Here is a 12651-nt window from a genome sequence, read left to right as displayed (position 1 = left end):
GAAAGTTGATATACGTGACATGCTTACTAGCTATAACAACATTTTCCCCAGCAGAAAAATCGACTAGCTTGAATCCGTTATCGAATGGGTGTCGGACAGACTATGGTCACCGACTGTACTTCCAAAGATGCCTTCTCTTTCTAGCTTGGAATTAAAATCGTTGCTCGTAGGTTTTTTCCAGAAGCTCGTAATAACTATATTTGGTAGGGACATTTTCTCTTCCGTGGAGGCGTAGGTGCAAATCAGGCTCATGTTGGGGAATTCAACCTTGATGCGGTTCGTGGTGAGGCGCTCGTTCATGCAGTTGAAACTCGAACGCTCTACATGAGTGTGCATCCAAAATCCCCAAATCTACAATCAATCACAAATTAAATCTCCTGCTAAAGCTTCTCTAGAAAAAAAAAACAGTTTTGCAGTTTAAATAAAAATTTACATATATTACACTAATAATAATAATAATAATAAATTTATAGACAAAATACAATTGTACTAAGGTTGTATAACATCACCACCGAATTCAATATTATAAAGAATTTGTTGTATTTTTAATCTGGCAAGGGCATTTTTGTGTCTGGATAGGCGTTTTAAAATAGGCGAACAGCTAAGCAAAAATTTATCATCACCATCGATGTTCATAAGAGTGGCATATTCTTCGGCTGTAAGTGTATTACTTTTGGTTGTTTGTTGTTGCTGTAATTCTTTTTTGGACTCTTGTTGGTGTTGTTGCTGTACTGCAATTTGGGTGTCTTGTTCGTCCAGTGTTAGATATTGCGTGGTTGTGGTGGGACTCGGAAATATGCGGGTTATAAACTGATTACCATCAACAAGATCGATTGTTGTTGTATCATTTTGATGCTCGTGTTGGTGATGATGCTGTTGTTGTTGTTGATGAAGTTGATGATGATTGGTGGGATGATTGGCTTCATCGTCGACGAGGCTGCTTGTAATTGAATTGTTTTCAGTCTTAAATGGACCGTGTGTGATGTCATTGACATCGTTGACATTGATGTTTGCTCCAGAATCTGAATCGTGTATTAGGATATCATCATGGGAATTATCTTGAAAATCTTCCAATACGGTTTCTTCAATCTCCAAGCTGCAAAAAAGATCGAGATTAAAACAAGTTGGAAGTAGAGAAGAAAAACTTACTTGGAGTTATCCAAATACTGGGCAATGAAACTCATTTGGTCAAAAAATATCCATTTTTTGCGTTTATATGTTACTGGTTCCATTCTTGCCATCAGCTTGTAGTGTTTTGAAAATGCATCCCGCAGTGAACGCCAACGTTTTCTACACTCTTCAACTGGTTATAGTGTTTGTAAAAAAGAAAAAAGGAAGTCTGGGTTATTGAATCAAGTTTATATTTAAGAATTATGAGCAAGGTAAAATTAATAAACAAGGCTGAATTAAATAGGTAAAAATGGTGGTCCCAAGCCTATATGCTTGTTGAACTAATTTGCGCGGCGTTTTGTTACCAAAACTCAGGAACTTTTGAGTGATAGAGATTTAATAAATTCTAATTGATAAACTCTAGTTGATATTAAATTAATAAATAAATAATAACAATCCAGGGAGAGCAACCCAAGTCTTTTGAGACAATTCTATATCTACTTTGTAGAAGTCAGAAAGAAGATAAAGTGTCTGATCATTGATTTTGTTTAGCTAGAGCAGGTCATTGGCATCGAAAGTGAGCGACATTAAGTTATGTTTGGTAGACCTATATAACTTGTACCAAACCGATTTGAGTGACTAAATACTCAGCCTAATTGCGATTTGCAACTATCAATTGATAGTCGATAAAAATTAAATTTCGATATCTTATTACTTAATTAAGAAAAAATTTGAAAGCAGAGAATGGTCCTAACCGTTATTAAATGAAATCTAATTATAAAATTCTATTAAAAAGTTGACCAGTTTTCCTATAAATTAGTTTAAAAATTCCAAATTTCAGTATTTATCAACTATCAATTGATACTTGTAAACCACAATAAGGCTGACTGTTTGCACCATAATGAATTGAAAGGTTAAACAAAATATTTCAAAAGAAATAAATAAATAGACAAAAACGCAGCGTAAGTCAGCATTGATTATGGGTATGCCTACATCAGTTAGAGTACTCGGTGGTCTCTATGCACTCGGTTTATTTGCTAACGAGTATCCACTTTTATCTGTTCTCTGAACTAAATGTTTTGAAATAAATGGTTAAAATACTCCCTCGGTAATACTGTGGCAGAACATTCATTAGTTTTTTTTTTTTTTTTTTTTGAAAGATTTGAATGTAGCGAATGAGCTTAAAATCTAATGCATTTAAACTGGTTTTAAAACATTCATTGCAAACCTTTAATCCGAATGATGAAAGAATCTTTCCACGCCGATGGAAAAATTCTTAGGGATATTGATTTTTGAAGGAGAGCAGTAAAAAGATGTTTATTTCATTTTATTTATTTAACGTCTAACAAGAGTTACTTTCATAGACTAGATTTATAATTAAATAAGTACATACATATATAAAATAATAATAATAACAAAATAAGTTATAAAAGTTTCACATAGCAATAACAGATAACATTTTTACATTAAGTTCATAATAAGATTTTTATAATAAGGTCTGTTCATATTGAAATCAATTTTATCTGAATACAAATTAAAATTTATACATGCAGAAGTTACGGGTTCATTAAGACCATAGTTTGTGCGATGTTTAGGAACATATAAAAATATTCATCTCTAGGACGTAAAGTACGAGACGGAGCGTAAACATTAAACAATGAAAGCAAATAAGGACAATCAAGGTGATTAGTTTGGCAAGTCGCCATTCCAATCCATCCTGCGCAGAGCAAATCTCGTAGTTTGAGTATTTAACAAAAGAAGGTAAGTCATTAATGAATACCAAGAACAGAAGAGGGCCGAGATGGCTGCCCTGAGGAACTCCTGAAAAGTTATAAATAGCTTGAGACTTATACAAACCAATCTTAACATACTGTTTACGGTTTGTCAAATAGCTGTGGATCCAACTCAAAATGGTCGAATGCAAACCGAACTGTTCCAGCTTTTTTACCAAAAGTGTTTGTTGGACACGATCAAAAGCTTTCTCAAAATCAGTAAAGATTGTGTCAACTTGGTGCCGCCTCTCCATATTATTTATGCAAAAATTTGTAAAAATAGCCAAATTTGAAGCAGTGGATCTCCCATTCATAAAGCCGTGTTGATACTCAGAAATATGACTCCTTATAATTTCAAACAATTTGTTTTTTACAACCGCTTCGAATATTTTTGGCAAAAGTTGAAGCTTAGCTATAGGTCTGTAGTTTTCTACGTGAGTTTTACAACCGACTTTATGTATGGGAGTTATTAATGAAGTTTTCCAACAATCCAAAAACACACCGCTTGCTAAAGATTTGTTAAAAATTATGCATAATGGTTTGACTAAACTTACTTTACATGACTTGAAAAAAATTGGTGCCAAATTATCAGGAGAGATTTTCGGACTAGCTTCTAATGACGATAAAATTGAACAAATTTATTCTTCAGATACAGAAAGATTTCTCAAATCAACACATGAAACATTTGAAAATGTTAAATTATAAACGATTGAATCATTTAAAAAGTTAGATTGAAAATAAGAAGCAAACATATTGCATATTTGCTGCAAATTATCAGCAGTAACACCATCATGAACCATATGGCTTGGAATTCCAAAAGACTTCCTCCAAATTAGTTCCAAATTAGCTGCACAATTCTTTAGTATTATTACATTTATCACATCAATATTTATGATGTTTCATTGCTATTATTTAAATAAGAAAATTAGTTAGTATCAGGTACAGTATTAGATACTACCAGAAAATACAGACTAAAAAATTTTGCAAATAAATTAATTATTAATATGTTAGATACGGTGTGTACGTAGGAGCTAGGAGAATACTATGAAGGCGAATTTGCTGCATGTTTTTGTTGCACATATGGTATGGTTTTTGTTTGAAATGTTCGTAGGCAAAAGATATGGACGGGTGAAAAAGACAATGGTAAAGAGTGTTATCTTCTTTCGTCAACGATGCAATTATTATATACTGTCCACTATTTTTCAAAATAAAATTCCCTGACCAGTTTCAAAATTTTCCCTGACAATTAAAAAAATTAAAAAAATATTTATTTTGAAATATCAAATTATCAACGTTTATTTATATAATTCTATAAAGTGGTAGAATATGTACATATTAGAATGGAGTTGATCAAATTTCAAGCAAAAAGAATAAAGCTCGCATTTTACAAAGATCCATCTATTCCTTATTGAAAATCGTTTTTGCATCTGTGCACGGATTTAAATTGTTTTTTGCTCTAGCCGAGCATTAGCATCATTGGAAAATATAATCAAATTGTCTGTTCAAGTTGTTTTTGATATTATCTATTTCTATCTAATGTAAACGGGAATACAATAAATTGTCAGTAAATAACATTTCCTAGCAACAAAATATCTCTATCAGATCTCATATCTCTACCACGACAAATTAGGAAGATTAAAATCACCTCAAACTCTTACAAAAAATTCCAAACTAATATTCTAATTTTGTATGCAATGCTCTAGTGTCTAGTCTCTAAATGCCTACTTCCTGTGAGACTTCAAAAAATGATGTCATTTTTTTGACTTCGGCGTATAAATAATTGCCTAATCAAATCAATTAATGAGTAAGAACAGAAGACATACCAACCAACTACCTACCTAATTTACATTCACAACAAAAACATTCAATTTTATTAATAACTACAAGTAGATACAAAATTTGTTTTATAACTTCTTAGTAGCTATTTTGAATGGGGTTTAATTTTGAGTAGCATTTTGGATTGCATTTAAAGGTCAATTAAATGTCATAGAGTGCAGACATGTCAATGACATAACAAAAAAGACAAAAAACAACCACCCGTAGCGATCAACTCACTTTGAGAATAAAAAATTATTCATAAAATATACCAAAGGGACTCGAAAAAACTCTATATAAGCTTGCATACTTTAATTGCCGAGGGAGGTTAAACAAAACAAGCCAAATCTGATGGCGGCGAAATAGAGTAGACTAATGAAGCACCTGCAAATCGAGCGACCGAGACTAGTTGACTTAAATCGGAGTTAAATCAAAATTAATAGTTTCGGGCGTTGTCTGTGGTCTCCACAAAACAAATAAGCCAATTAACTATAAAAAATCGTGTCTATTGAAATAGAGCCCCCCAAATTAAAAGCAAACATTTTAGATTTGAATAGAAGAATCAAACAAGTACACACATCATCACTCTATAACTCAAAACATATGGAAACAAAAAAAAAAAAGAAAAACCATGAAAACTCGTTATATTCTAATTTTCTCTTTAACATATTCAAGGACAATGGATACACACATTGAACTCATTTTAATATAATTTATTCACAAAAAAAAAAAACTAATAAAATAGACAACAAAACAAAGGAAAAAAAAAATATTTAATTTACAAACCACTGGATCCAATTGAAACAGCAATTTCCTTCCAATATTGATGGCGCAAAGCTGACTTTCGATATCCTTTTAACGACTTGTCATATAAAATCGGTCGAATTTCAACTTGACGGATGAGATCCTCCTCGTTGATTACAACGAGTTTATTTGGTTCACGTTTGGGTTTTCGTTCTTTTTTTATTTCAACAAAATCACTGTAAATGTCGTTTATATCGGACATAATAATTTTTTAATTCGTTTTTTACATTTAAATTTTTGTTTATATTTTGATTTGTTTTTGCTTTTTGTGGTGTGTCTTTTTTTGTTTTTAATTTTTTTTTTTAATTTCAACGCAGTTCACTGCAAAGCGATAGAATTTTTCTTGACAATTTTGAGATGATGGCCGAAGTGAGACATCGCATTTTTTGACAGCGACATTACGGCGCATACACTAGAATTACAGGGTGATTTAAAATGTTGGTTGTTTTTTTTTTTTATTTTTTTTTTTAATTTGTTGAATGGCAAGGTAGTGTTAATTTAAAAAACAGTGACGTTGAAACGATATGATTGCAGTACAGATATTAGGGGAATTCATGAAATGGTATAGACTGGGTAAAACGGGTAAATGTAGTAAGGTCAGTGATCTATATAAAACACTATATAGGATACCTATTATCATAAAATAAAAAGATGATAACCCCATTACCAGTGAAATATATACGCATTGGAAATACTTCTGAAGCACAAATTGTATTGTTCTTGAAAGTACTGCTGAATGTGCAATAAAAGTACGTCAAATAGGACTCCGTTGGCGCGCTTCCCAACTAACGCAACAGCTTCTGTAAATTGAGATCTCGCAGGCACTACTTTTTATACAGCTTATACTGAACTTGCTTCAGAATTCAATTGCTTATAGAATTTCGAACTTGTTTAACAACTTCTAATAAGTTGTTTAAATAATGTTAAAGAAACTTAACCGTAGAAAGCTTTTTTTCGTATAAGCTTGTTTAATGAATGTATAGAAGCTTTACAGAAATTACCAAGTTTTGTATTTGATTTCTGGTTTTGATATTGAATAATCTAGCTCGGACAACTTTTGGTTTTGACATTTTTTTTTTGTTTTTGTAGTTGTTTTTTTAATTTCGATAAGACATGTATTAAGCTATCTGTCAAACCTCAAAGCTTCGGTAAAGCTTCGTTTAAGTTTCTTATAGACCTTATAAGTAGATTCTTTTAGAGGGTCAAACTTGTGTAACGTTCTCCTTTTCCCATGCCCAACAACCTTACTAAAGTTAAAAAGGAGCTGAAATGTAGCTTCTGTAATACCTTTACCAGAGCTGAAATGTTAGTTGGGATACACGTTTATGAATTTAATCAATAGGGGTATTCACGATCTGGTGCAACAGGTCTAGTAAAAGTGTAAAATTTTATTTTTTTACAATAGATCGTGAACGCACCTCTTCTTATCTATAGTAAATATTGAATGGAATCCATGATATGAATTATATCAGCTTCATTCTTTTTTTTTACGGAGTTGTCTTTCCTACGATGCTTATTCTTTTTTTTCAATTTTTTATAATTTCATTCTTTGTTGTGTTCGGGTTAATTTATTTTCACAAATTACATCAAAAGAAACAAAATAAAAAAGAATAAGAATAAAAAAGATAAACTGTTCATCATGGGCGACACGCGACGACGAGCTGCCATCTGTCAAAAAAATTTTACACCATTGTATTTTTATTTTGCAATAGGGTTAGGGTATAGCAAAAGTGCAAGACCATTGTAAAATTTCAATCCATATATTTTGTTGTTGTAGTGTTGCAAGATTTTACACTTTTGCACTTTTGCAATGATACAAGACCAGTTGCATCGGATCGTGAATACCCCTAATGCGTTAATGAAGCTAGCTTCAGCTGAAAGTTTGGGTTTTAAGTATGTACAGCCTCTTAAAAAAAATCGTGAAGAGATAAAAATGGTCGAGAGAAATTTTAGTTTAAAGCCTGGTACGCAGCTCGCTCTAAATTTTAGCTCCCATACAAATTATCTAAAAATTTTATACGAGCTAAAATGGATCCCATACAAATTATCGATAACTTGTATGGGAATTTTTTCTCGGCTAAAATTTAGCGCGAACAGCATACCAGGCTTAAAGATCTGCCATTAGCTTTAGTTTGACGATATTGACATTGTGATGAAAAATAAAAGAATACTCAGTCACTTTTCAACAGCGCCTCCTATGAGGCGATTTTTATGGCCAAAACAGACGTGCAGTTATTTCCCTGCAGCAAAATAAAATAACACGGGCTCTTATAGGAGAAAAAGCTGCATGCATCCCAGAGCTGCAAGATGTCTCTATTTCTAAATTCGCTGCCAAGTTTCATTGTAGCCCCGTTTTTTACTATACCACTTGATCCATATAGATCATTAACACATTAATTAATCAGGATCATGATCCTGATGAAAAGCAAGATCTCATGTAGTTGTTGTAATACGTGTTAATTAATGATCTATATGGATCAAGTGGGATAATAAAAAACGGCAATAAAACAATACATAACCATCTTATTTTGTTTCATTATCACTGAAACATCGTTGATTTAAATCAAACATTGTAATGTCGTTTTCTATTGACGAATCTCAGAATGAGATTTGTGAATTTGACAGCTGAAAGGGGGGAGTGAAGAGGGGAAATAGTGGACAAATCTCAGATTTCATGATCTATTTGCGTCTTGAGATTCAAAAAAATGACAAAAAAATGAATCTGAGATTCAAGAATCTGATTCTGGATTTTTATCAAGATTCACGCATACAAACACACGCACTTTCACACACACTCCTCTGTTTGACATTTGTCTGAACATTTGTTGTTGTTTTATTTTTTTTATACGCACAGATTTCGCACACAATTACAAAACTAGATTTCATATTCTATTTGCAGTGGAAAATCTGAGAATTTTACACAAAAATCTCAAAAGTCAATAGAAAACGACATAACGTATATGAAATTTTTGCATGTTATCATTTTTCATGGAATGCACCTGAGTCACCCTTTCATGAACTCCGAAATCGGAATAGCTTACAGATGGCAAGGTAGTTTTGCTACAACATAACGCTACGTTACGTAACGTTGACATTCTAATGTTTACGTTGCGGTTGTCTGTCAAAAACATTTTTTTCGGACTCGTTTGTTTTTCCAAGTTTTGTGCCCATAAAAATTATAAAACGATTTAATTTATTTAATATAAACTAAAAATAATAATGGTTTGTGATAAATGTGAAGCAAAACTATCCAAAATAATCACACCCGATCCATGGAAAGCCGGTGCCCGTAATACAACCAAACCTGGAGGAAGAAAAGTTAACGAAAACAAAGCCCTAACAAGTGCTCGAGAAAAAGCTAATCCATTATCCAGAACACTTGCTCCTTGCAAGTAAAATACTTTTTTATTTTAGTATTTAAAATCTTTTTTTCTAAACAACCAAACTCTTTTACAGAATATGCCGCCAAAAAGTCTACCAACAAGGATCTCACTACTGCCAGTCGTGTGCGTATAAAAAAGGAATTTGTGCGATGTGCGGCAAAAAACTTATGGACACAAAAATGTACAAACAAAGTTCTGTTTAGTTAAAATTTAAGACAACAAAAATATTGTACTTTATTTTATTATAAATATTTTTTGTTATTATTTAGCAAATAGAAAATTAAATGTAGATTTAAGATTTTAACCAAAATCACTTAATTTTTTCAATGGAAAAATCTTTGAGTAGTTGGAATTCGTTACAATCAAGTTGTGTTGAATGCAATAGCATTTACATACTTCTCCTTGAAAGATATAAGTGAATTGACAATTGTGGTTCTAGACCCAATTATTCCAGTACCATAACGTCTTTTTCTCTACACCCTTCATTGGCTAATCTCATGATAGACCCTTTGAAAGCGGTTTTTAGTTTGAGTATAAACTCTGTTGCTTCTGTAGGATGGGTTCTAATGACTACTGTAATGCAAATGCGTCGCTTATATTTCCAAGGTCATGGAAACGCTGATTAATTTCCAGCTTATGAAATACCTCGAAGAACGAAAGCTTCTTAATGACCAGCAGTACGGCTTTCGTAGCAATAGATCTACTTGTATATGTCACCGAACAGTGGAACAAATCTTTACATCGTTTTGGAGAAATAGTCCAAGAGCTAGTGACACATTTGACTCTTGTAAGGCTACAGTGGTGATTTATAGCACGCTAAGTAAAATAATCTTGGCCTCAGCGGTGCACAGAAATTGAAAAATAAAAAAACATTTTTGTATCAGATTTTTATTTATTTGTTTATATTTTCTTATTTTTCAATTTACTCAAAAACTAGAAGTCATAGAAACATATTATAATAATAATAGAGTTTCTGGAACCATCTCGGCGTAAGCCAAGAGTACCTATCTCTGCATTGCATGAGATTAGGCTCTGTTGTGTGCCCTAGATCCTAAAATACTCAGTATATGAGGTTAGAAAACCTTTTTGAACAAAACATAATGTATTAATCACAATTTTTTATATGAAGAATAAGTTTGTTTTTGAAAACATTTATACTTAGCTCATTTTTTAATTCACTCGGAAGGCCATTAAATGAATTAAAACCCATGTACATTAATGAATCCTGAGTGCTGCTTCTGTTGCACCTATTTGGTCTTAAGTTTTCGCAATTGCGCAAATTATATGGTTGCACATCTCCGACGTTGATAATATTACCTTGTAAATACTCAGGAACCATATTATTCTTCATTTTATAAATTAATACCATAGCACTATATTTTAGTCTTTGTTTAACACTCATCCAATTTAACGCATCCAACATAACACTTATAGGGGTATAAACATTCACTCTCAATATCACTCGCATTGCTTTATTCTGAAGTATTTGCAGCCTCAGAATTAGGTAACTTGTTCATCCCAAATCCTTACGGTTTTCGATTTAATGCAGTTTTTGTGAAATTTCGAAAAATCCCGACTTTGCAACAGTATTTTGCTTCCTCCGCTCACAATTGATTTTTGTTTTTTACAATTCTTTCACTAAAACATTGCCTAATAATAAGAAATAATTAATTAATCAAAATATTTTTCATTTCATACGCCATTTTGCTGCAAATTAATTAACAGTTCCATGTTTTATAAAAACTCAATTTCTTTCTTTTATTTCATAGCAACACCCTGAAAAAAATTTGTATGGTGTGGCACTGGTTTATTATTTTGAAAACTTGTCGTGTTATTGCAGTTTTCAAAAATGTATAATAATTTCCAAAGTTGAAATTAGAACAAAAGATATTACAATTTGAATGCAAAAAAACAGAAGTTTTCAGAGCAAAATAACAAACAAAAATCGAGGCTTTTGTTCAAAAGGAAATAAACAAACAACAGTTGAGAAAATGTGTTTATTTTTCTTTGTTATTTTTCTCTGAAAAACCCTGTTTTGTTGCTTTTAAATTGTAATATCTTCAGTTCTAACTTCAACTTTGGAAACTTTTATACATTTTTGAAAACTGCAATAACATGGCAAGTTTTCAAAATAATGAACTAGTGCCACACCATAAAAATTTTTTTCAGGGTGTTGCTCTGAAATAAAAGAAAGAAATTGAGTTTTTATAAAACATGGAACTGTTAATTAATTTGCAGCAAAATGGCGTATGAAATGAAAAATATTTTGATTAATTAAATATTTCTTATTATTAGGCAATGTTTTAGTGAAAGAATTGTAAAAAACAAAAATCAATTGTGAGCGGAGGAAGCAAAATACTGTTGCAAAGTCGGGATTTTTCGAAATTTCACAAAAACTGCATTAAATCGAAAACCGTAAGGATTTGGGATGAACAAGTTACCTAATTCTGAGAGCCCTAAAGTTGGCCTATCAGCATATTTCGTTTGATCCATTACTTTTGGGACACCCTGTATATAAAAGAAAAAGCAACACACCCAAAACTGATCCCTGAGGTACTCCCAGTTCCACTCCCATTGTATTTGATATAGTATTTCCAACTTTTGTTCGTTGAGTCCTTCCTGTAAGGTAAGACTTAAACCAGTTCAACTCATTGCCTCTAACTCCATACATTTCCAGTTTTTGCACTAATATACTTCTCTCGATAGTTTCAAACGCACGCTTGAAATCCAAAAACACTGCTATTACGAAATTTTTGCAGTCAATCTCTTTTTTCCATTCATATATTAAACAATTCAACGCGGTTTCACAAGAGTGTCCTTTTCTGAACCCAGATTGTTCTTGCACTAAAATTTTGTTATTCTCCAAATAGTCTTGAAGTTGATTTGCCACATAACGCTCCAAGATCTTCTCAAATGTTGGGAGCATATTTACAGGACGAAACTCTTCGCATTTAACGGTATTTACCACTTTTTGAATAGGAACTACAATAGATTCTTTCCAATTTTGGGGAAATATTCCTGAGCACAAAGAATTATTAATAATTTTTAAAAGTACGGGGCCAATAATTTCAATGGATTTAAAAATAATGTCTCTGTTAATACCACTACAGTCTTTTTTATTGTTTAATTTTTTAACGAGAACACACAATGATTCCACGCTAGCATACCGAAAGTTGAAAACACAATTTAGTTGTATATTTGGTGAGATATATTGCTGTAAGGGAATTGAATTATTAATTTCAATCACACTGTCAATAAAATAAGAATTGAACCTATTCGCAATTTGATATTCAACATTTAAAGATTCATCACCTAATTTAACGTTAGTGATATCCTTACTTTCATTGTTTTTCATTATTAGAGTCTTGATTACTTTCCATATACCGACTTGATTACCACTATAATTTTGTATTTGCAGACGAATGTACTCATTTTTTGCTTCTGAGACTGTTGTTTTATATTTATTTCGTATTTGTTTATATCTCTGCCAGCTTTCGACGTTGTTGCTGTAAATTGCAACTCTAAATGCTGCAATTTTTTCTTGCTTCAATCTCCATAGACTACTATTATACCACTGACAGTCAACATTCACTCCAACCACTTTCTCAACAGTCATAGCTGCACAACATTTTTCAATACATTCATTAAAACTTATTGTTAGTTCGTTAAAGTCTCCCTCATAATATAAATCAGAAAAGCCATTATTAGTCAACAAATTATCAAATTTTAATTTGGAATATTTAAAAATATTTTTCTTTTTCAAACCA

General features: G+C 31.9%; 2 protein-coding genes across 2 annotated transcripts; one reads left to right on the top strand and one right to left on the bottom strand.

Moving 5' to 3' along the window:
- Positions 1-416: 416 nt before the first annotated feature.
- Positions 417-5830, bottom strand: LOC129907059 (putative uncharacterized protein DDB_G0272456). The gene is made up of 3 exons (XM_055983101.1): positions 5484-5830; positions 1150-1303; positions 417-1096 (listed from the first exon to the last, which is right to left on the bottom strand). The coding sequence occupies exons 1-3, from the start codon at positions 5701-5703 to the stop codon at positions 490-492; spliced, it is 981 nt and encodes a 326-aa protein (XP_055839076.1). The 5' UTR covers positions 5704-5830; the 3' UTR covers positions 417-489.
- A 2789-nt stretch (positions 5831-8619) lies between these two features.
- On the top strand, positions 8620-9194 carry LOC129907062 (cysteine-rich PDZ-binding protein). Its single transcript, XM_055983103.1, has 2 exons — positions 8620-8893; positions 8958-9194. Exons 1-2 carry the CDS (start codon positions 8721-8723, stop codon positions 9085-9087), a joined length of 303 nt encoding a protein of 100 aa, XP_055839078.1. The 5' UTR covers positions 8620-8720; the 3' UTR covers positions 9088-9194.
- Positions 9195-12651: the final 3457 nt, after the last annotated feature.

The sequence above is a fragment of the Episyrphus balteatus genome, chromosome 1, assembly GCF_945859705.1.
Source record: "Episyrphus balteatus chromosome 1, idEpiBalt1.1, whole genome shotgun sequence".
In the NCBI taxonomy this organism is placed as follows: domain Eukaryota; kingdom Metazoa; phylum Arthropoda; class Insecta; order Diptera; family Syrphidae; genus Episyrphus; species Episyrphus balteatus.
Note: the sequence above shows the minus strand (reverse complement) of the source record. Positions and strands in the feature narration are given on the sequence as shown.